This window comes from Erpetoichthys calabaricus, chromosome 17 (genome assembly GCF_900747795.2).
Source record: "Erpetoichthys calabaricus chromosome 17, fErpCal1.3, whole genome shotgun sequence".
NCBI classification, from domain to species: Eukaryota; Metazoa; Chordata; class Cladistia; order Polypteriformes; family Polypteridae; genus Erpetoichthys; species Erpetoichthys calabaricus.
This window is the reverse complement of record NC_041410.2, coordinates 87,942,229-87,966,996: the sequence shown is the minus strand read 5'-3', so window position 1 is coordinate 87,966,996 and position 24,768 is coordinate 87,942,229. Positions and strand designations below refer to the sequence as shown.

General features: G+C 36.5%; 2 protein-coding genes and 1 long non-coding RNA gene across 3 annotated transcripts in view; all 3 read left to right on the top strand.

The window, feature by feature from the left end:
* The first annotated feature begins 2,571 nt into the window (after positions 1-2,571).
* c17h15orf40 (chromosome 17 C15orf40 homolog) lies at positions 2,572-11,528 on the top strand. The gene is made up of 4 exons (XM_028823402.2): positions 2,572-2,952; positions 9,260-9,389; positions 9,926-10,053; positions 10,808-11,528. Exons 1-4 carry the CDS (start codon positions 2,731-2,733, stop codon positions 10,901-10,903), a joined length of 576 nt encoding a protein of 191 aa, XP_028679235.1. The 5' UTR covers positions 2,572-2,730; the 3' UTR covers positions 10,904-11,528.
* Positions 11,529-17,290: 5,762 nt separating this feature from the next.
* On the top strand, positions 17,291-19,497 carry LOC127526127 (uncharacterized). The gene is made up of 3 exons (XR_007933747.1): positions 17,291-17,457; positions 18,862-18,907; positions 19,324-19,497. It is a non-coding gene; the product is annotated as an uncharacterized LOC127526127 (long non-coding RNA).
* A 4,332-nt stretch (positions 19,498-23,829) lies between these two features.
* The window catches only part of LOC127526108 (77 kDa echinoderm microtubule-associated protein-like), a 75,502-nt gene continuing 74,563 nt past the window's right edge, over positions 23,830-24,768 (top strand). The window contains exon 1 of the mRNA XM_051920289.1: positions 23,830-23,986. The gene's annotated coding sequence lies outside the window, so the exon portion shown is untranslated. The remainder of the gene's footprint in view (positions 23,987-24,768) is intronic.

The window sequence follows — 24,768 nt, the reverse complement described above, 5'->3', positions numbered from 1 at the left end:
GGACTTTGAACGATTCAGAGTTCAATTGGCCTCCTGAAACGAATTACGTATGAAGAATGAGGCACCACTGTATACTGTAGAGTGACCTATGGTTTGCCATATTCTTTGTTAAATACTAAAAGGCTTTAATTATTATAAATTACAATATCTGACAAACAGTATTTATGTGGAATAATAACCTGCTTCTGAAATCATTTTGCAAACTTTTTGCAGGATACATGGATACAAAAAGCATTTGTAAACTGTTTTGTAAAGAATACAATTTTGCTTTTATACCAATTCAATACCATCTAGTATTTTTTATGATTAAAATTAATTACTACCTCAGTGTTTGTGCACCTTCTAGTTACTGGACACCACTGTGGACTAAGTATTAAGCCCCAGTTTATACGTAATGTTTTTAATATGAATTTTTATATACATTCTACGCTGTTTACAATTCTATAGGCTTTATGCTTACAAATCTGTAAAGCAGGGGTGTCGAACTCTGATTCTGGAGGGCCGCAGTGACTGCAGGTTTTCATTCTAACCATCTACTTAATTAGGGCCCATTTTTGGCTGCTAATTAACTTCTTTTGCCTTAGTTTTAATTAACTTGACTCAGGCCCCTTAGTTGTTTCTTTTTCCTTAATTAGCAGCCAAACAATAGTGAGACACAAAACAAGCCGCCACATGACCAGCTCAACTGTGCCCATCGCACAATATCTGAAAATAAAGAAAAGTGAAGGTCTCAGTAAAATTGATCTCTCAGCTCACCAAAACATTTTGACAGTGTTCTTAGACAAAACAGAAAATCAACAGTTTTGGAAATGTCTGCTGTGGCAGAATGAGAGTAGCAACAAGCTATGGAATTAAATAGCTGGCTTAATTAACAGCAAGAAATGCTTCTCATTAAGAAACTGGTTAGAATGAAGCTGGTTAGAGTTTGAAGCCCCAATTTAGCTGGACATCTGTCAGCTCATTTCATGTATCATTTCTGTTTGGCTACTGTTTAACACTGAATCCTTAAAACCAGGGCTATTAAACTGAATGGAAAAGAAGTTAATTAGCATTGAAACCCAGTCACCGATTAGGAAAAAGGTTAGAATGAAAACCTGTAGCCACTGTGGCCCTCCAGGACTGGAGTTCGACATCCGTGCTGTAAAGAGTAACATGCCTTTTACTTACCACTTTGAAATTCTGTATCTGATTATTTTTAGATGTGCACTTCTTAATTAATGATTAACTTAGAGCAGGAGTTTTCAAACTCGGGCCTGGGGACCCACTGTGGCTGCAGGTTTTTGTTCCAACCAGCTTTTGTTTTTTAATTGGACTCCTGGGTTAATTAAGTGAACTGTTATTTCCCAGATTCTGTGTTTTGGGGACAATATAGAAATTAGAAAACTAAGTTTGGTTAAAAAAAATACTAAAATGTACTAAACAGTTATATGGGAATAATGAATTTTTTTCTTTTTAAGAATATTTTCATATTGATTTGCATTCTACTTTTCCAAGTGTTCTAATTATTTAATTAATCACTATGTACTAATTAGTGGGTCTGACACTAAAGTTGTTGTAGCCTTTCATAATTCATTGTTGTTTGCCTGGGTGTCTTTTCTGCTCGCTTTTAATTGTCATTATTAAGATACAATGAAGGGAGAAGACTGTGCAGAGAAAGGGCAAAATAGAATGAAAAAAAAAGAGTTAAGCATTTAAATCTATAGCAAAAAGGGAAACATTTCTAAATGTCTTATAAATGTAAAAATCATGCTGCCGTGCTTTTCTGAATGTAGAATAAGAAAAGAGGAAAAAGCAATGCCATCTAATTAATTGAAATCAGTGTTATCAGTTGTTGCCACTGATTATGAATCTGGCTGGAACAAAAAACTGCAGCCACAGTGGGTCCCCAGGACAGAGTCTGAAAACTCCTGACTTAGAGCAGTGGTTCTCAAGTTCAATCCTTGGTGCCCCCTGTGGCTGCAGATTTTTGTTCCAACCAATTTCTCAATCAGTCAATGTATGTCCTTGTTTAATTAGATGGCCCTTCCTTTTATTTTACATTTAGAAAAGTGCTGTAGGGTCAGCTTTATACCTATCAGTCATTAAGACGATTTTTTCCCCAATATCTTTAAGTACTTACTTTGTTTTTTATTTTTAATACACTTTTTCTGCAGCATTTGCTTTCTTAATTGTATCTAAATAGTGACAATTAATGATGAGCAGAGTGCAAAAAAGGAGCAGCTACGTCAGTGTTACCAGCTTGTGTGCTTATTAAGTAAACTAGGACATTAAAAAAATATATATAAAAATGGAAAAAGAATGAATTCTTACCCATCTAACACATGTAAAGTCCTGCTTCATTCAGTTCAAATATAGCATAACCAGTTTTCTGGATGGGTGCAAACAAAAACACTGGGAAATAACTGCTTGCTTAATTAAGGTGGAATTGTCCACTTAAGAGAAGAAATGAGTTGGTACAAAAACCTGCAGCCACAGACAGAAACACTGATTTTTAGAGGATATTAATAGATGAGCAAGCATTCAAGGAATGAGGCAGCGGATAACCGCAACACGCAAGTACGTTTCATTATGCGCAGGCGCAGACTTGTTACCCACCTTCCGTGATGCGCACGCGCAGATTCTACACCAGCGTTGCTCAACTTGCCGGGGTGAAATTATCTCATTTTTTCGTCTTTTTGAATACATGCGTTTGATACTTTTAGAGATGGAAGAAGTTAGTAATAATTTTAAATGATTCCGTTACAATACAATCGTATTCTGAGCAACGCATGCATTAAATATCTATTAAAGATAGGAAACACAGGCCTTTTACGACCACGGTCTTTCTTAACAATCCATTCGCCCAGCCTGCTTTCATTCTTCTGGGGGCGGCCCTTCTTATCTCTCTGCGGATTTAAACAGCTTCCAGGATACGACTGGGATTTTAAAATGCCTAAGAAAGATAGTAGAACGGTATGGCAAAAATCATATCTTTAAAATAATTTTGTAATTAAAATAGTTATGATTTTGTTAATTGAATGTTATTACAGAAGTATATAAGTGAAAGTGGTCAAGTACTAAAATGAAAATAACTGCCAACATGAATACTCATTCAACGTCATGGAACAAAAATAATACTAAAAATTCTTATGCTTTGAAAGATGGCTTTTGAATAGTCCTGATTCAGCAAATTATGTTAAAGGCCACCTGGTGTATGTACTAGAACAGGGGTGCCCAACTCCAGTCCTGGAGGGCTGCAGGTTTTCATTCTAACCCTTTTCTTAATTAGTGACCTGTTTTTGCTGCTAATTAACTTCTTTTGAATTAATTTTAATCAACTTGTTTTTTAAGAAATTTTCCTTGAATTTCTTCATCGTTCCTCTGCTTCATTTCTTTCCTTAAATGGCACCCAAACAGAAGTAAAATGTGAAGTGAGTGAGCCAACAGAAGACCAACTAAGTCAGGGCCTCAAACTCTAACCAGTTGCTTAATTAGGCTCTGATTCTCGTCGTTAATTAAACCCATTCTTTATTTCTATGGCTTGTTGCTGCTTTCATTGTGCAATAGCAGACATTTCTGAAATTGTGGATTTTCTCTTTTTTAAGAGCAGATCAGCATTCCTGAGACCTTCACCTTTCTTTATTTTCAGATATTGTGTGATGGACACAGTTTGCTGGTCTTGTTTTGGCTCATTTTGTATCTCATTATTGTTTGGCTGCCAATTAAGGAAAAAGAAACAATTGAGGGGTCTGAGTCTTCAAGAGCAAGTCAAATAAGACGAATTCAAAAGAAGTTAATTAGCAGCACAAACAGGTCACTAATTAAGAAAAGGGTTAGAATGAAAACCTGCAGCCACTGCGGCCCTCCAGGACTGGAGCTGGGCAACCCTGTACTAGAAGTTAAATTTGTAAAGCACTTTGGCCACAGCATTACTATGTTTGTTTAAATGTGCTATATAAATAAATTGACATTGACATTAAATTCTATAAGAAATTTCAGACTTGTAACCCCCTGAGATCATCAATCAATACCTGTAGGATTTCAGTATACCCTACTTGGCATTTTGGCACAATGCTTATTGCTTCTGTACTTGTGTTCAATTCCCTTTCATTCAAATTCATTTCTTGTGGGTACTCTGCCTCCCATGTAGATTAGTTTCATTCTTCATTGACCACATATGAGACCGGGGGTCCGTGCATAAAGGGGCATGGTTTGCAGGGTTGGTTTCTGCCTTCCCTTGCCTTCTTGGCTGCCCTGCCTTGCACATGATGCTTATGGAATAGGCCGGAATTGGATTGAGTGGTTTTGAGAAGACAAGAAGATGTTATGTGAATTAGTGATGCTAAATTGGTCCCTGGTGTGTGTGAGTTCACCCTGCGATGAAATGACACCTTGTCCAGGGATTGTTCCTGCCTTGCACCCGTTGGTTGGTGAAACAGGCTCCAGGTCTAGCTTCTCCGCAACCCTTTATTAGATAACTTGGTTTGGAAAATGGATTTGATGGATGTCATGTTATAAATATTGGGGCTGAAAGTCGTACAGTGAAAAGCTTCACCTCTTTATAGAGGAAAGAACACTTCCCTGGCTATGCTGGATTCTGTATATATTTTATACCATAGTCGTTGTTTGTATTTTCTCTCGTGTTTCAAAGATATTCTTTCAGCTTGTTTGGCAAAGGTAAATTGCTAGGGAGTAAATGAGCATATGCATGAGTGTGCTCTATGATAGGGTAGCTGTCATTTTACCACTGGTTCCTGCCTTGAACTCATTATTTTTAGAATACACTATACCTCACGTTTAACCTTGTTTCTAATAATGCAGTAACACAAATGACTAGATGTTTATTATAACCCTTTATGGAATGGGTGGAGAAGAGTGTCATGAGTGATTTGTGACAGACGGGTATCAGCAAGAGTGAAAGGGAAGGTCTACAGGACTGTAGTGAGACCAGCTTTGTCATATGGACTGGAGACGGTGGCACTGACCAGAAAGCAGGAGACAGAGCTGGAGGTAGCAGAGTGAAAGATGCTAAGATTTGCATTGGGTGTCACGAGGATGGACAGGATTAGAAATTAATACATTAGAAGGTCAGCTCAGGTTGGGATACAAAGTCAGAGAGGCGAGATTGTGATGGTTTGGACATGTGCAAAGGAGAGATGATGAGTATACTGTATTGAGAGAAGGGTGCTAAGGATAGAGCTGCCAAGCAAGAGGAACAGAGGAAGGCCTAAGAGAAGATTTATGGATGTGGTGAGAGAGGACATGCAGGTGATGGGTGTAACAGAACAAGATGGAGAGGACAGAAAGATATGGAAGAAGATGATCCGCTGTGGCAACCCCTAACGGGAGCAGCCAAAAGAAGAAGATAATAATGTAGTGCAGCCTGTAAGTTTTGGGACAGTGTTAAGGTTACTGTTGTTGTAAATGTCAGCACTCTGACATTTTAATTACATTGTTTGAGGCAAAAGAACAGAATATATGAGGCAAAATATTCTTTATATGTGCATAGACAGTATATTTTATGCCAATTCCTCATTTTGTTTTTTTTTTTTATCCTACATAATTAGTGGAACAGTTGGCTGCCAGGTGCTTATTACTGGTGAAGTGCTTTGGTTGTGAACACATAAAATCAGGTGTACACTTGTAGCGTTGGAATTACTCTTTAAGCCACCCTTTAGAGATCGTCTCTAGGGGCTAGTAGGACTAAACAAACATGAAGGGCTAGAAAACCACTCATGAAATCAAGAAGTTTGGATGTGTAAAGAAAAGAACAGTTTAGAGAGAGTGCATGAACTAGTTAGAGCAAAATCAATTCTTGAATATCCTGAAAAAGAAAGAAACCACTCGCATACTAAGCAGTTGATAATAACTAGACCAGTGGTCTCAAACTCCAGTCCTGGAGGGCTGCAGTGGCTGCAGGTTTTCATTGTAACCTTTTTCTTCATTGGTGACCAGTTTTTGCTGCTCATTAACTCCTTTTCCTTTCATTTTCATTGACTTGTTTCTTAAGATTTGTTCCTCTGAATTGCTTCATTCATTTCCTTAAATGGCACCCAAAGAGACATGAAATGTGAAGTGAGTGAGCCAACATAAGATCAACTAAGTCAGGGCCTGAAACTCCACAACCAGTTGCTTAATTAGGTGTTGATTCTTGCTAATAATTAAACCCGTTCTGTAATTCCATGGCATGTTGCCTGTCCCTTTGTGCAATAGCTTACATTTCCAAAATTACTGATTTTCTCCTTTCTAAAAGTACTGTTAAAATGTTTTGTGGACATGAGCAGATAAACATTCCTGAGACCTTTGTCTTTCTTTATTTTCAGATAGATATTGCACGATGGACACTTTGCTGCTCCTGTTTAGGCTTCTTTTTGTATCTCATTATTGTTTGTCAGCTAATTAAGGAAAAAAACAATTAAGGGTTCTGAGTCTTCAAGAGCAAGTCAGTTAAGATTAATTCAAAAGAAGTTAATTAGCAGCAAAAACAGGTCCCTAATTAGGAAAAGGGTTAGAATGAAAATCTGCAGCCCTCCAGGACCGGAGTTTGAGACCCCTGGACTAGATCAACAAAGGATATCAAATGTAGTTGTTGATAGGAAAATTCGCAGAGCTATTAGTAAAAAAAAAAAAACTAAAACAATATGTTGAAATCTACAACATCCTCAAGAGTACATAGGTGAAGGTATCACAATGTACTGTTTGCAATAGAGTAGTAGAGGCCGTAAAGCACAACATAGTACATTTATTATCTCTAAACACAAAAAGTTCATACTGGAATTTACTTAAAAAACAGAGAGAAGAGCATGTATAATTGTAGGAGAATTTATAAGATAAAGATAAACACCTACAAGAGTGATATCAAGATAAATATTTGGGAAAAGGAAAGAATTACACACAAACACTATTTTGGTTCATGGTTGATGCAGATGAAGGTAATGTCATGGCTTTGACATGCTTTGCTGCTATAAGACATCTTGAGAGTTTTTCGTAAATGGTTTCAGTATTTATCATTTTTGTACTGGTTACGTTGTTTTTGTAAATGTTAAATTTTTCTTTTTTTTTTTTTTTTGTGGTTTGCTTTTTGAATGATTGACACCCTTTTAGTAACTCTCTTTAGGTTGCCCAGACATGTGGCACAGAGGCTATGTGATGGCTTGTGACATTAAGTTCTGCCTTTATTAGATCCACTTTCAAATTTGTGGAACATACAGTTATTGAAGAAGTTTTGGGTATTTTGTCTAAGAAGGTACCATGAAAGGAGGACCACAAGAGACATTCGGCCACAGCAGTTTTTAGGGATTTGGGGTGCCCATTTAATTTGAGTTAATAATGTTGTATGAACAATTATAGAAATGTATTCAAGCTAGTCGATGCATTAATTTATGGAGTAATCATATAAACTGAAATTCTTGCATTTCACAAAAAATAGAATTAATGGTTACCTGATTCATTGATCTGCGGTGGGCTGGCGCCCTGCCCAGGGTTTGTTTCCTGCCTTGCGCCCTGTGTTGGCTGGCATTGGCTCCAGCAGACTCCCGTGACCTTGTAGTTAGGATATAGCGGGTAGGATAATGGATGGATGGATGATTCTTTGATGTTGTATCATACTAAATACAATACAGTATATACAGCATATTCACAATTTCTTATTGAAAAAATAATGCATTCTTGTCATAGCTTATTGAAGACATTTGGCTATACCTGTCATCAGGTGTTGCTGGATTCAGTAAGCAATCGTGGTGAAAATAGTGTCATAGAATTATTTCACATGCCTTTAATCTTGTCTCTCATTTCTCTGTGCACTGATGTCTTGAAAATGTAATGTACCATTCCGTTTTCCCTTTCATGCTCAGATGCCCCCTATTCCCATTTCTAAAGCATGAACTAAACTGTTCTTATGAGACTTGCTTTTTGGTTATCTTCACAGTTGCTGTGTCCAGAACTTCTTGTGGTCTTATGTTTTGTTGGTCTATTACTGTATGTATACCAGAATTACATGCATACTTCCTTAAGCACCAAGTGACTACGTTTATAATTAGGATCTACAGGCAGCTGAAGCATTAAGATAACACTTCTTAGCAGTACATTCTGAACTCCTAGCATTCTTAATTAGAGTTCTAAGCTTTTACAGGTGATCGTGATGTCTATTGATCTCATGCCTTTTAGTAGTACTGTATATTAGATGTTGGTTTTTAATTATAGTTTATTGTTGCTCTCTGTGGAGCATATTAGTATTTTCAGAATTATTTACGTCACACGTACAGTACATTCTGTGAAATTATAGGATGCAGTAAAATTGGTAATAGCTGTATATCAGGATCAGGCAATGAAACTGCTTGTATGTATAATTTTAAGCTTTATGGGGATAATAAAATGCACTGTTTGTCTGAGGTGACTGGTGTTTACTGAAATGTGTAAAGGGTTAGAGGTTAATTATTTTTTAATGATCATAAGAGTACAGTCATTTTAAGTAGTTTTGCTCTCTTTACACTAGAGAAAACACTTAAAACTGTAGTTGTGTGCTTTTAGAGTAAGTGCTATTACTGATGTTCAGATTCATTGCCCTCTGCACTTAAAATACAAAAACTGTATTCGACATGCAGCAAATGTTTCAACAGTCAGAAGTTAGTGATATTTGATGAGCATAAAATGCACAATTGTGAGAGCTCTTTTTATTCTGTTCTGTCAGGAGTAAGCACAAGGGGTTTTGAAGCAATTTGTTTATTCTTCCTTGTACTTTGGTGTATTAAAGTTGAGGCAGACTCTTCACAATGGGAAGAGTTTAATATTATAAACAGTAGAGTGGCCTTTGGTTATAATTATTACCTTGTATCCCTGTTGTTATTTTATTATATACACTAACAAATGTTGAGCATTTTTATCAGGATTAATAACCAATAACAAAATGATGACTACTGAGATAGGATGTAATATTGGTAATACAAAAGTAATGTGTGAACAATGATTACAATCGCGGTGCACACATGGAGAAATGCTTGTACAAGAAATTTTTGTTGCATGTGATTTCAGTGAATGTGTAGTTTACTGCATTATTGTGAACAATATAGAGTACAAGACACTTCATTATCTTCTGAAGTGGGCTTTAAAATATGAAATCACAGAATCTTATTAGGAATATTGGTTTGGCGCCTTGAAATGATAATAATAATTGGTGGATCATATTAAATCATAAGAATTTCTCCTAATCAAGCTATTTTGAAGTTTTATTACTTTCATTTGTATATCTCTTTTTAAAATTACCAAAACTTTATTTTTCCAGAAAAAAACTCAGACAAAGGACAGCATAAAATCACCAGAGGATGCACCTGGTCCAGTCTCAAAAGATAAAAATGGATTTGTTACAATAGCCATACATGCCAAACCAGGATCTAAACAAAATGCTGTCACAGGTACAGTTAAGTGAGTTACTGTGATTAATGGGGTGGATGGGGTATTTAGGTTACATTTTACTGAAAGATATGTTTTGTCCAGCCTTCTGTGCATATTGTATTAGCAGCATACTCATGTCATGAATAGCATGGCTGCCTCGCAGATGCAACGTGCTGGATTGAAATCCTTTTGTGTTTGTTGCCTGTGTGGTGTTGCAGGCTTTCCCAATGTGTGCTTTGCTTCCCCCCACAACAATAGTGTGTTTGGTTAATTGGTGATTCCACATTTCTCTCCTGTATGAGTGTTACCCTGAGTGTGTGCAACTGTCCATGTCTTCCATGCAATGGGACTAGTAGTTTCTTTGCACTCAATGTTTCCAGGGTAGGCCCTGGCCCCCTGCAGATCTGACTTGGATTAAACATGTTTGAGAATGGTATATTTATGTTGTCATGTATGCTTGCATGGTAATATTAAATTCTGGGCCAGTAAAAATATATTGATAGCAAACTGGAAGGAAATATGTTTTTGTTTATTGGGATTATTTTTGGACCTGCAGATGTATCATCAGAAGCTGTTGGTGTGGCAATAGCAGCACCTCCATCTGATGGAGAAGCTAATGCAGAGCTTCTAAAGTATCTATCCAAAGTCCTGGAGGTAAAGAAAAGTGAAGTTACTCTGGACAAGGTATTCATTGAATTTTACTACGTCTAATTTATAAACACTGTTTTTTGAAAGTGCTTTCCAGTAGTGTAGGCAGTGTTTTTAAAATTTCAGTGCTGATGATTTGTGCTTAATGAATGGATAATTTCTGGCTTCTGTTTGATTCCGTGTCATGATTAAAATAAATATTCGTTTGCTTTTGGCTGAGCCTTATCTTGGATCCGAAGGCATAATATTTGTTCTGTTTTCTCCATTATAAGGTTATGACTCCCACACAATATGTGCTGAGTGCCTGGAACAATTGCAGCAATAATATTTGCCATCTTTTTCAATTTTTTTTTTAAATCTATCATCCAACTAAGTATAAAGTGCCATATTCACCAACAAAATCTGTACTAACTCTTATATATAATAATTTCACTTTCTTGGTTATTTTTCATTATGTACTTACAAGTTTACTTTAATTTAAAACACCTTTCTTTTACATTTAAATCAAAGAGAATGGTGCAACATGCACACATTTACAGCGATGAACATATTAATAACGTGTTCCCATGCTGACCATAAATATTCAAAACACAGAATAGCAAGTATTCACATAGCAAAGATTATTGAATTCTGTTTGTTTTGAAATGGTAATCAAATGTGTGAATTTCCCCTTGGGATTAATAAAGTATCTATCTATCTATCTATCTATCTATCTATCTATCTATCTATCTATCTATCATGAAAGTTTTATATGGAAATATGTGCATTATTTAAACTTCTGTTTCAACAGGGCTGTAAATCTCGAGAGAAAATAGTTAAGATATCCACTTCTTTGAGTCCAGAGGAGATTCTTAAGAAACTGCGGCATGAAGCTGAAAACACCTAAGATGATTATAATATGATTTTACTGCAGTGGAGTTCACCAAATTTGCATTTGAGGATTAAAGTTCAGGAACTGAACAGGTTGTCTAAAAAATAAAGGAAACTACAAGTAACTCTATTTCTGCTGCTGCTTCTTGTTAATATGGAAATATCTGTTTACACTTGAAAAGGCAGGTACCAAAGCAGCAAATTTGTGATAACACTGCTTCCTACCTGAATATTTTGTAGTGCTCTTACCAAGGAAATTGTTGTGCTCTTTGAAATGATGCCACATAATCTGTGATGGGTTTGAAAATGTGTATGCAATTCGAAAACACATTCTGCTTTTTCTTGTTGTAACTAATTTTCTACCAATTTTTTATCTGTCTGTTGACAATATTTAACTACTGAGGAAGACTTACACTGCTATAGAAATGTGTCAACATTTACATTTTAACTACAGCTATAAAAGGGTGTTAAGTAGACAGACTTCAATATTACTTTCATTTTAAATTTGAGGATTTTTTTTTTTTACATTTGTAAAATTTCTTTCTTTCATTGCTTGCAATTAAATGAAAATCTTTGTTTTAGTTGTGGAGCAGTAAAGCTGTATTTTACACTGTACAGTTTAATAAAAAAGTATATATGGCTTGCATTGTTTAATTTATATGTGAACAAGCAGTATATACAATTTTATAACAATCTTCTGAAACAGAACAGTTTGTTTTTCATCTAATGTGTTTTTCTCAAATGTTGGTGAGTTGGCTATTAGAATTTTCACATTTCTTAATAAAGTTCTAAAAACTCAATATATTCTGTATTATCAATATATTATGTTTAGTTTATATAGTATCAATAACACAGTGCGTCTTCAAAAGTTTGTTTTTCAGGGCTACAGTGCACTAAAAGTAAAAGGAATTGTTTATATTTTGAAATGTATAGAACTGATTAAGATCTATTAAAATGATTTGCATTTTTCGTAAAGAATATAAAAATATGCAGTATATTTAAAATGTTTTGACATATAAGTACATATTTTAATATAAACACATTGTTAGTGTTGCTATCACGGTAGTTCTTTATTTAATATGAGGCCATGAACCAAGGGACTGAGATAGTGTGACCTGCAAAGAGACAAGCTGTGCGTGTTCATAATATTGTAACTTAAATATTTAGTTTACATTCACTATCAGTCCATTAATGGTACATATGCTTTCTAAAAATACTTGTAATTCAAATGTTCAAATATGGCACTGAAAAAAATTCAAATAAGAGCTCTTGAAAGCAACAGATGTTCTGCCTTTTACTCTTTGTTGCTTTATTCTTCTGAGACGTAGGTTCATCATTTGTTAGAGATTTTATGTGTCATTTCATATCAGATAGTACCTAGAACTAATCAGTTGCAATAAATGAACTGAAGCAAGCGTTATTTACAAAGTGTTATAACTAAATACTTTTGTTTTCAAATTAATTTGCTTTTCATTTGACACATGTGAATGCCTTTTAAATCTGACAAGATTCTAGTCTGGCTTAAGAGTTTGCTTCAGTTTATTAAATAAGAGACATTGTGTTTTAAAATGAGCCTGTCAGAAAAAGATGAAAATCTTCCACCCGTAGCTTCCACCCAGATCAGTTTAAGGCCAAGCTCAGTGGAGTCTTCACCTGAAATTGTTTCAGTATCTTCAAGTGTTGTCAATTACTGGTAAGTCATTACTTTCATTCTTATATAAACTTTCCCATAATGTACATATTATGCATTAATTACTACATACCCAGATGCAGTAAGACAATATAGTTATGTAACATTGAAAGTTGTAATGTTTTAAAATAATAGTATTCTTTTTCTTATGTATATATAGCTTATACCTTAACACTGCCTTTAAAATAAATAAATGTAAAGTAAAAATGCATAAATCACATTTTGACAAGCAGCTGGATTAAATGTGTAATTCAAATACAAATGAAATTGTGTAAAACTATATTGGTGTGTAAGTTGCTTTGTTTGCACAGTACTTTTTGCTTGAACTAAAGTTCATTCAAAAGCTTTTACTTTAAAGCAGTTTTTTCCACTTCTTATTAAGTGTGTACTTTTTATGATTGAAAAATAGAAATGAAAGAGGCACCCTCGGTATATTGATGTGCAAACAATTAACACAGTAGGCTATATAAAGTTATTAAAAAAACCTTTTAACCTTTTATATGTTTCATATTATTCTTAATGATCGCTAACATATTTATAGCATATTTATATAATACTCTGTGTTTTGGAAATATGCATGAAGAGTTTAATATTTCCATAACTAACACAATAGTGCAGGTAGCACTGTGATTAGCCATCATTTTTCCTCTCTTGGATCTGTCATCTTGTGTTCAAAACGTTATGCCAGTGGGTGTCTGTGTCATCTCCACATTCTTCCCATGTTTTTGTGGGTCTTTCACTGGTTACTCAACTCTTCTAACTGGTCATATATGAGTGTGGATATATTGGTGAGTTGGGCCTGTGATGGACTGACAGCCGATCAAGTGTCCTTTTGCCATTGGTATTGGGATTGGCTCTGACCTTCTATAATTCAGAAACGGACTGAGTAGTTTAGAGAATGCTATGTTGTAAAATATTGCATTAGTGAGTGGATTTATCAGCAGTTTGTACTGAAATAAAAGAGCTTTATCATTCAATTCTAGTTTATATAATGCCTTTGCTTGCTTGTGCCATCAGAAATAATTTTATAAAGCGATTACCTATAACATTATGCAATTCTGTCTATTAGATTACTAGCCTCTTTATTTTTTTTAGAAGTTTGCAAATGAAAAAAATGGCATTTCAAGAATATGAATTTTAAATTTCCATACTACTTTTATAATGATTAATCTGTACCAAATGGCCATCTGTCTGTATTATATTATTTACATATTCTAAAATAATATTTGTTTTGAAGGTTACTTTTTATGTGTTTAATATTAATTTAGAGTGCTGCCTTATAGCTCCAACAGACCCAGATCAAATCATGGCCTACATAATTACTATCTAAAGTATGTAGAGTCGGGGTGTTCTTTTTATGTTAATATGGGTTTTTCTCTGGGCACTTCAGTGTTTACTCCACAACCACAAAGGGCTACAGGTTAGATGTATTGGTAACTCTAAACCTTGTCTGGGTATGTGGGTATGTACAGTATGCCCTGTTGGTAGTATTTGTTCCTGTATTCTAACTGTGATCCATCCATCCATTTTCCAACCCGCTGAATCCAAACACAGGGTCACGGGGGTCTGCTGGAGCCAATCCCAGCCAACATAGGGCACAAGGCAGGAACCAATCCCAGGCAGGATGCCAACCCACCGCAGGACACACACAAACGCACCCACACACCAAGCTCACACTAGGGCCAATTTAGAAGCGCCAATCCGCCTAACCTGCATGTCTTTGGACTGTGGGAGGAAACCCACGCAGACACGGGGAGAACATGCAAACTCCACGCAGGGAGGAACCGGGAAGCGAACCCAGGTCCCCAGGTCTCCCAACTGCGAGGCAGCAGCGCTACCCACTGCGCCACCATGCCGCCAACTGTGATCCTGAATATGATTAATTTGGTTCACAAAAAGAATATAAAATAAATGTCTTTCATTTAATTATGATTTAACACAAGTATACAATATACCAAAGCATTAAAGGTCATTTTCTGCAAAATTGTAAAATGGGTCATAAGGTCATTAAAGCTTTTTAATGTTTTTTTAAGGCATTTTCAGGTCCATTTACTGCAAGAAGGATATCGTTATTTGATACTCTAAATTCATTCCCATTAATGTGCAAATGCTATTGTTTCATTCTAACCATATTTTGTAAGAATGCTTCAAATAAATTAATTGGAAAACAGTGAAACATTCATTTCATTGACTTGTTTTTCCTATTACACCTTTACAATGATTACAGCTGGAGGCTATTGTTACATTTTCATTGTTTTAATTTGTTTGACTGAGCTCCTCAGTCTTGCAATTAAACTGGAAAGTGAGATTTTTTTTTCTTTCTAACTATCTGAGAGGACATAGATTTTCATAAAGATTTTCTTAGCTGGAGTGATTTTTTTTAAACATTTTTTTTTATTCAGATGAATTGATTAAGGTAGTTTTTTTTTTTTATTTTACTTTTCAATTTCATGTATTTTCACAAGGAAAAATTTAATTTTTGAGAAATATCTGCAGCTCCATCAGTACCTGTACCATGTCTTTGTGGACTTTAAGAAGGCTTCTGATGGGATTTGGCATGGCATCTTATGGGCAACTATGAGGAAGTACAACCTTAGCCCCAACCTTAATGATGAGACTAACAGTACAGTTCTCAGCAATGATTACACTGGGGGTCTGATTCAAGACAACGATTGGATTCCAGCATGTCTACTGTCACCCATCCTCTTTAATATCTTTTTGCTATGTATCATGACTGACACACTGGAAGACCATGACGGATCTGTCTGAATGGGGGGCAGAACACTTATGAATCTTTGTTTTGCTGTAGATATTGATGGGCTTGCTGGGGAACAGAAAGAGTTAGTCAGCTTAGTATAATGCCTGGATACCACCTCAAGAGCATAAGGCATGGATATCAGTGCAGAAAAGACCAAACTGATGATTAATAGCACCAACCGCATCAGCATTGACTTTAAAGCCAATGGCCAGACACTTGAAATGGTTTTGTGCTTCAAGTACATGGGAGTAGTTATCTCAGATGAAGGTTTAAAGCCTGACATCCTGGATAGGATAGTTCAAACAACAGCAGCATTCACGTGACTTAGGTCCATCTGAAATTACAATAACATCAATCTTGGTTGCAAAGTGAGACATATGCATCTCACTTTGTCAGTTTTCTTGTATGTATTTAAAACAAGGACTCTCATAGCAGAGCTGCGGGGAAGAATTCAAGCCATGGAAACCAGACTTTTAACATCTCATGCACCAGACGTATTACAATGAGGAAATCCACCACAAGAACACACAAAACTTCACAATGATCTGCTTACCATTGTTAAAAAACGAAAACTGAAACTGTAGGGCCATGTCACCATATCATTAGACCTTTCAAAGACTAGATTACAAGGCTCAGAACCAGGAAGGAAGGAGATGGCAGACAAAAGAAGATATTGGAGAAAAACATTAAAGAATGAATGGGCCTAGTAACTCCTAGGCAGCTTGAATGAAAAGGGAGAGATGGAGAGAGGTTGTCAAGAAATTGTCTTGAGAACCTAATCCAGGCATTTAAAATCCTCAAAGACATAGATAAAGAAGATCCAGCAATGTTCTTTCATCTTAAGGGTGAGTCACATACTCAAGGACATCAATGGAAATTAAGGGGAAGTGTATTTAAAGCCAGGAAGCACTTCCTTACACAAAGAGTTGTGGGACTCTGGAACAAACTACCAAGACATGGTGTTGTATCTGGATGAAACATTTAGCTGAACAATTTAAAGAGACAATATTGATATTTTAGTACTGAAATGCTGCTTGAATTGCAGAGGCAGTGCTTGAGGCCCTCAGTCCCAAGATTTTAACAATGGGAGTTGAGTTGAGTTGGAGGCCATCTTGGAAGTACTAGGATGTGATTATGTAACAATGTTACTTCTGATGACTATACAGTGTAACAGTAGAGGCGTGGAGCCACCTCTTGAACCCTCAGGTACCACTCTGAACACGAGGTAAAAGTACAAAAATTTTCTGTTATACAGTGCACCAAGCACCCTCCACTCCACACTCATAAATCAGTATTCTTTCTCAATAAACCAACACAATCCTCCTCGCCCAGACACTTTGCCACCCTACCTCCCAGCTCAGCTCAGTGTACTGGGCTTCCCACAGTCCTTTTATATCTCCCGACCCGGAAGTGGTTCCTGGCACAACCCACAAGTCCGTTTCCTTCCGGGTCAGGGCAAACAGTCCTCTTCTTCATCCCGGGAGCACGTCGTTTCCTCCAGTCACGTGACTGTGACGCACTCCCAGGTTATAGGGCACGCAAGAGCCCACTAGCCCCCTTACAGCAACTCCCGGTGGCCCCCAAGGTATCCAGCAGGGCTGTGTGTATAAACTACAAAAGTCCATGAGGCCCTGCTGGAAGCCGGGGCACCATCATGCTGTCCGGAGGGCTCCTCCTAGCGGCTTGGGGGTGGCGACCGGAGTCCGTAGCTGGTCGTCCATCACAACAGTAACTTTAACATTGGGACAGTATAGCAGTTAGCTAAACAAATGGTCTTGATGGACTGAATAGTCTCCTCTCATTTGTCAAACTTCTTATGTACAGTATGCATGTATGTATGTATGTATGTATGTGGTGCCCCAACAATCCAACTGTGGGTTAAGGGGATATGTGATGTAAGATGATGTTTGCATTCATATGAAGAAAATACTCCAATAGGTAAATATTACCAGAAACAAACCTGACAGAATTTTTTATGGAATAATGTATGTTTTAATTTTGTTGTGAACTGTGCTCTTTTTCTAGGCCTTCATTCACAGCAGAGTACTCAGCCTTTTATCAGAAATGGGAGTCAGCCAGTACACCAGAAGCAGCAGAAGAATCTAATGATTCAGAATATAAAGTACTGTATTGTTGTTTCCTTTTTTGTATAAGTTAGTTATATTTTATTAAAGAATAGAAATAATGCTAAGAATATTATAATCAACATGGTTAATATGTTCTCGAAAATTATAAACCCCATGCATGTGGCGAGTAGCCACTTTATTAATTATATCTACTAGCTTGTCATTTCCTCATTTGCCTTTGTAACTGCATGAATTGTTTGAGGCACGGACTCAACAAGTTGACTATTGCAGTGGATCTTCTGAATAAAGAACCATTTTATGAATGAAAAGTTGCTGTTAAAACAAAGTAAAAGAATGAAGTTAGTGTATTTGCTTATGCACACTAACATTTACACCTCAATCAACATACTGTATGTTCTCTTTACATACAGAGGTCTGAGTGATGTAGTTCTTAGCACAGGATTACAAGCTTGAGTGCATATTTTTAACTTCATAAAAAAGGTTAACAGTAGTCAATGTACAGCACAGGGATATTGATTGGTCCATGTTCTATAACGTGTTCCATATTTTACATTTAATTTCTTGTTTGATGCTTTTATCCAAGGTAACATGAGATACAATTTGATCATTTTCTTTAGTTTTTCCAATTGTAGCACAGGCAGGTGAAGTGACTTGACCCCACAACTTCGGGGTTTGAAGTCCACAGCCTTAACCTGTATGCCACACTGCAAGCTGCACATTTGCTAAATGTGGATCTCTAATTTAAAAATCACACTACTTTTTGATTCATTTGAGTAGATTGTGGAGGTGATTGTATTATAGTGAATGGAGTGCCATGTGCTTGGGTTGCTTAACTTATTGCAGCCAGTGCCTTAAACTTTGTGTGACAAATTATGACACATTATATTTCAGTTTCATCTTCTACTCAATGAATATATTAAAGTGACAAATACAAAATTGACAGTTTCACATCAACCTATTATAGTGAGAAGTCAAGCAATATGACACCTTTTATTGGCTAACTAAAAAGATTACAATATGCAAGCTTTCGAGGCAACTCAGGCCCCTTCTTCAGGCGAGATGTAATTAAAAGATGTGTACAACACCTTAGTACTACAGACATCAACCTGTTATAAAATATCGAGTATTAAACATGGACAGATTAGAAAATGAAGCAATAAGACACTTTTGTGCATTACACCGATACAGTATAGACAGCATTGACTTGTTCCTGCCAGTGCATGTTATGTTACTAGTGACGGAGCAGTGAACTACACATGAGGGGCAGGTGTATCTAATAAAGTGTCTCCTCTGTTATTAAGATTGCATTATATCAGATGGTTATATCATGTAAATCTATAATGAACCTTCATTCTTTTAATGGTGAATGAATTATAACATTAAAGTCTTTTTTTTCTGGGAATAGACTGCATTTACATCATTATGTTTTCCTATCATAGGTTTTAAGAAGTTTCTCTAATGAGATGCTGCATTCTAAACAGAAAGGTAAATAAAAGTTAAGCTCCTGTAACCCAAATTAACAAAATGTAAAGAACTATAAGCCTCTTTGTTTAACCAGATTTATTGGTGCTAAGTTATTATTTGACTCTGTGTTTTGTGTTTTTTTTTTGTGTGAATCCATTTAGCTGAACAATTTAAAGACAATATTGATATTTTAGTACTGAAATGCTACTTGAATTGCAGAGGCAGTGGTTGAGGCCGTCAGTCCCAAGATTTTAACAATGGGAGTTGAGTTGAGTTGGAGGCCATCTTGGAAGTACTAGGATGTGATTATGTAACAATGTTACTTCTGATAACTATCTTCCATAACAATTGTTCTTTTTTTTTTTTTTTTGCTATTTTTTGATATGCATTAATTTTATCCTGTACTTTTTTCTCCAACCATGTCTTTTGTAACATAGCAGTAGAACATAAAGCATGCTGCAGGAAACGACAAAACAAGAACCCAGACGAGCAGCTTCTTGACCTTTTGCTGGGCTCTTTGGCTTCCTGCAGCCGACAGAGATTACGAGCTTTGAAAATGGGAATGGAGCATCTTGCTGACCTGGACACACGCTCAATTTCTGTTTTTAATTTCATGTAAGTGTATGTGAATATTATATAACAGTTCTGAAGTATCTGTCTGCCTGTCATCTGTCAGATGGACCACAGATGTGAAATTTGACATGGTTATAGGTTGTTGGGAAAACTAAAGGAAAACAATAAATTTTGCATAATCAACTTCTAGGTAGGGCGGCACGGTGGTGCAGTGGTAGCACTGCTGCCTCGCAGTTAGGAGACCTGGGTTTGCTTCCCGGGTCCTCCCTGCGTGGAGTTTGCGTGTTCTCCCCGTGTCTGCGCGGGTTTCCTCCCGCAGTCCAAAGACATGCAGGTTAGGTGGATTGGCGATTCTCAATTGTCCCTAGTGTGTGCTTGGTGTGTGGGTGTGTTTGTGTGTATCCTGCGGTGGGTTGGTTCCTGCTTTGTACCCTGTGTTGGCTGGGATTGACTCCAGCAGAACCCCGTGACCCTGTGTTCGGATTCAGCGGATTGGAAAATGGATGGATGGAACTTCTAGGTACTGTATCTTTTAGATGTCCCATTTCTCCAGTGTTTCTTGGTAGGTATTTAAAACGCTGAGTTTTAGTGACATCTGCTGGTCAATAACAATGTCAGCCATGGCTTGCAGAAGCAATAATGCAACTCCTAGGAATAGATAGATAGATAGATAGATAGATAGATAGATAGATAGATAGATAGATAGATAGATAGATAGATAGATAGATAGATAGATAGATAGATAGATAGATAGATAGATAGATACTTTATTAATCCCAAGGGGATTAGCCTAATTAAGGTAACATTTACAGCTTTGGGAATCAGGACAGGTTTGCTGTCTGTCATTACTTTGGTATTGTAATGTTAATGACTATTATTCTTTCATTATGTTTCATATGCCAGTTTTGGGCACATATTAGAAGAGGATTGCATGCAGTCTGTTATAGTACATCCTTTAACAAAATAAAGGCACTTATCTAGAAGCTCTTACACGATTCTTAGTTATTATAAATGTGTCTATAATATTATAGCCCTAAAGTTAGGCTACTAGTCAGGCATTTATTTGGGAGCACTTGAAGAATTCTTATTTACTATAAATGTGTTTATTCTGCTGTTTCTTCTTTAATTATTCCAATTTTTACGTGGGGTCACAATTCCTTCACCAGACTTATCCAATATAGGTTTTAGCGTGATTTTTACTGCTGGGTGCATTTCATGATGCAAATTTATCTATGATGGTAAAAACATCAAGTGAATTGAATTGAATGAAGTGAATTAACCAGGTTACAAAATGGATGGGTGGGCTATCCACAAATCATTGTAACAAATGTAAGGAAGACCTCAAAATATTTAAAAATGTCAAGCAACAGACCTGTAAAAAAGGAAAGCAATTAGCTCATGTCCACTGCCACAGAAATAAAAAAGAGATAGTGTCTGAAATAGAGAAGTATATCAAGTAAATAGAGAGGGAAAGGTGGTCTGTCAATTTTAGGATATTTGCCAGCACACCTGCAATGGGCTACTAGTAGCTTGATAAAACTGTTTGTCTGTATGGAAGGATAAACATTTACAGTATAGAGTGTTCTTCCCATTATAATGCAACTCAAAATATGAAGCAGTCCAGTATGCTACACCCAAAACCATCTTTATGTTTAAGAAAAAAAACATATAAAAGCAGCATATTACAAATATACATAATGCTAGTGGTTTGGATTGGAGGTTAGCAAAAAATTGCAACATGATGCAAATCCTAAAGAAAATGAAATTCTTGAAGCCACACAGTTCTTTCATCCAAAGAATGCCCCTGAGATTTAAACCGGCTGGTTACCCGACCCTTCTTGTGGGTTGAGAAGGCTGGCCAGGTGTAAACAGACTGTGGCAGATGGTGATGTGTGAAGTGATGGAGCAGGTCCAGATCTAGGATCCTTAGTGTCAGATGATTGCTCTTCTCATATTTAGAGTGAGACCAAATCTCATGGCAACTGTAAGAAGAAACCATTTAAAGAAAGCTAGGTGTGCACCTGGGAGACTAAGAAGAGTAGGTAAATAAAGCTAAACTCGGCAAACATAAAAACTACAACCCATTCATTTAGATTCTAAACACAGTTTTTTTCATTAAGTGGTGGTGGGTTGTTGGAGACTATACTGGCAGCATCAGGCACAAGGCAGGAAAATGTTCAAGATGAAGTCTATGACAGGACCCACTGACCGTACCTTGATACAAACCAAACAGCCACATGGAAAACATAAAAGCTATACATATAGACAATGACCTCTGGTGTGATTCATACCCAGGATGTCCAAGGGGCAGCAGCGCTAACCACTGTGCCATCAGCGATTGCTAACTAAGCATGCAACCACTATGACCTTTAGGCCAATTTTTACCATTTCCTGTCTTATTTTTAGAACTTGGAATGGATTATTTATAAAAATGAAAACTAAGATTTTTTTGCTCTTGTGTAAATTCACTTTGTTTTGTATTGACTTCAGTTTGCAGTGTGTTTGTACATTTCTTTGTCAGTGTAATATGGATGAACTATAGTCAAGGTAATGTGACAATACAGAAGAGATTACCTTAGCGCTCTAAATACTTACAAAATACGCACAGCATTTTCCTAATATTTTAATAACATATAATTTCTCAGTGGGCGGCACAGTGGCGCAGTGGGTAGCGCTGCTGCCTCGCAGTTAGGAGACCCGGGTTCGCTTCCTGGGTCTTCCCTGCGTGGAGTTTGCATGTTCTCCTCGTGTCTGCGTGGGTTTCCTCCCACAGTCCAAAGACATGCAGGTTAAGTGCATTGGTGATTCTAAATTGTCCCGAGTGTGTGCTTGGTGTGTGTGTGTGTGTGCCCTGCGGTGGGCTGGCGCCCTGCTCGGGATTTGTTTCCTGCTTTGCACCCTGTGTTGGCTGGGATTGGCTCCAGCAGACCCCCCATGACCCTGTAGTTAGGATATAGCGGGTTGGATGATGAATAGATGGATGGATAATTTCTCGGTTTTACATGTGTGAAGAAATTTCTAATTTACAAAAATGATTCTCAACCACGCTAGCCAGGAAGAAGCAGGTATAGCAAATGAATGGGTGTTTCCTATGATCCTTCAGAATAATTATCCTAGGTAACTTGTAAAATCAGGGTACATACTGTATGCAGTTTAGAGGGCTTGGCAAGGAACTAAAAATTAACAGATTGAGGATAACAAGTGGAGTCCTGCAGGTAACACAAGGGATAGATGCCGGGGGCTGTAAAACAAAAGCATAAAAAATCAAAGGCAGACAAGATCAGAAGATGATGTTAGAAATCCAAACCACAGCTAAATGGTAGAATTGTTAAGCAGTTTTATTTTACCGTTAGAAGAAGTGAGTCCTAAAGTGAAAGCTGAACATGAGTAGACTAGAAGGTATGCACATGGTTAGTGTAAATCTATTCCTTGCAAAGGAGAAAAACCTTGTAATAAATGAAGCTTTCTAGTGTGCCTGCAGAGAAGAGGAAATTCATGAGTAGGCAGAACAAATGGAGGTTTTAAGGAGAGATTTAGAGAAAGTCAAGCAAATGAAGAACAGAGCTATACAGAGAGCCGTGAGGCAACAACAGCATAAGCCATTGCACCCCCCCCCCCCCCCCAAAATGTGTTCTGTTCTTTTTAATTAGTGGTCCATGAATATCAAATATTCAGCCTTATTGCCAAGAACAAACTGAATAGCCTTCTTACCATCATATTTTGCTTGTCATTGTCCTTGATTTCTCTTTCATTCACCATACAAAGATACTGTAAGCAGTTTTGGCATTCAAACAGTTTTAAAGTAGGTAACTCAAAGTGATCAGCATTCTTTAAAAGTATTTCAGTGAACGTAATAGTGTTTAATTTGTACTGTTTGGTGGGTGAGAGAAAGTGTATTCTATTGTGTTGTAGGAATAACTACATTGTCAGTCAATTTAAATGTAAAAATGTATTGAGTAAAAAAATTGCACATCATTTAAAACTAAATGTGCTTTTGCATTAATCTGAACTCAAATGAAATATGATCTTCATCAAAATCTTAACATACAGTATTTAAAACTAATTTGAATGCATTATCGTATTTATTGCTATACCAAACACATTCATAAAACATTTACTGTTTTTATTGGAAAATATATTTTCAGTTTTAAAATGACATGAAGTCATATCGTCATCCTAATGTTCTCTATAAATATCAGTACCATACAGAGTTTTTTGAGGGAATTTAGTCTGTTATTCTTGCTTTAATTCATTGATATTTTTGGAGTGTCTTGCATGAACATTGCTCTTCAGGTCAAGCCTTGTCCCTTTGTAAAATAAATGAGCTGTGGTCTTTAATTTTTGTATTGTTTTCTATTTCCTACACTTTATGTCATATTTTTCCAAGGTCTGTCCTGGAGGAGCATCAAATTCAGTTATCCAGCAGAGCTATTCAAGTTCTCATTAAGCGTTTTAAAGATACCCGTGGAGTAGGAGTGTCTTATGTACCTCTGTGCAAATATTTGGAAGATGTTCAGCTTCAGACAGGTACTGTTATCAGTTTTCTCAAGTGCCAATGACCAAATGTTTTCTCCTTCATTTAATTAGTTAAACTCACTGGAGAGGAGTAAGAACTGTCATAACACAGTTAAAAGCTTAGTAACAATGATGTTTGCAGAAAAGTATCGCTTCACCATTTCACCTTTTATTTCAGGCACACTTTAGGTATCTGTGGTTACCTCTTTCAAAAAACGGTTTTCACTTTTTTGCAATTATCCATACACACGTAATTTATATTTTACTTATTCAGTGTTTTTGGAGTTTGCCAACAACAGAACTTGTTAACGTGCCATAAAGCTTCTAACAGTGTTACACTGCAATATGTGATGGTGTTTCCTTAAATTGCATTCATAACATTACATTGTCAGAATCACTTTATCCAATTCAAGGTTCTAGAAATTAACCCTAGATGAGATGTTAAGTTTATTAAGGGACCCACTAATGTACTCGCCCATACGACCTACCTTACAGGTCTTTAAAAATGGGGAGGAAAACCACAGCATCTGGTGAAATGAATGTTACTTCCTTTTGTAACTCTATTTAGTTATCATAAAGCACTTTGATATTTTTATGTATGACAGTATGCTATATAAATACACGTTGTTGTTATTAACATGGAGATGCAAATGACAAGATGGTCAATCTCAGACCAGACAACATGGATGGTTTTTAATTATTGAATAGCTTATTTTGATAAAATTTAAAAAAAAAATAAAAAAGGAAAAATAGCTGGGAAGATTCAGGGTTGTTAATTATCTCCAGTGGATCAA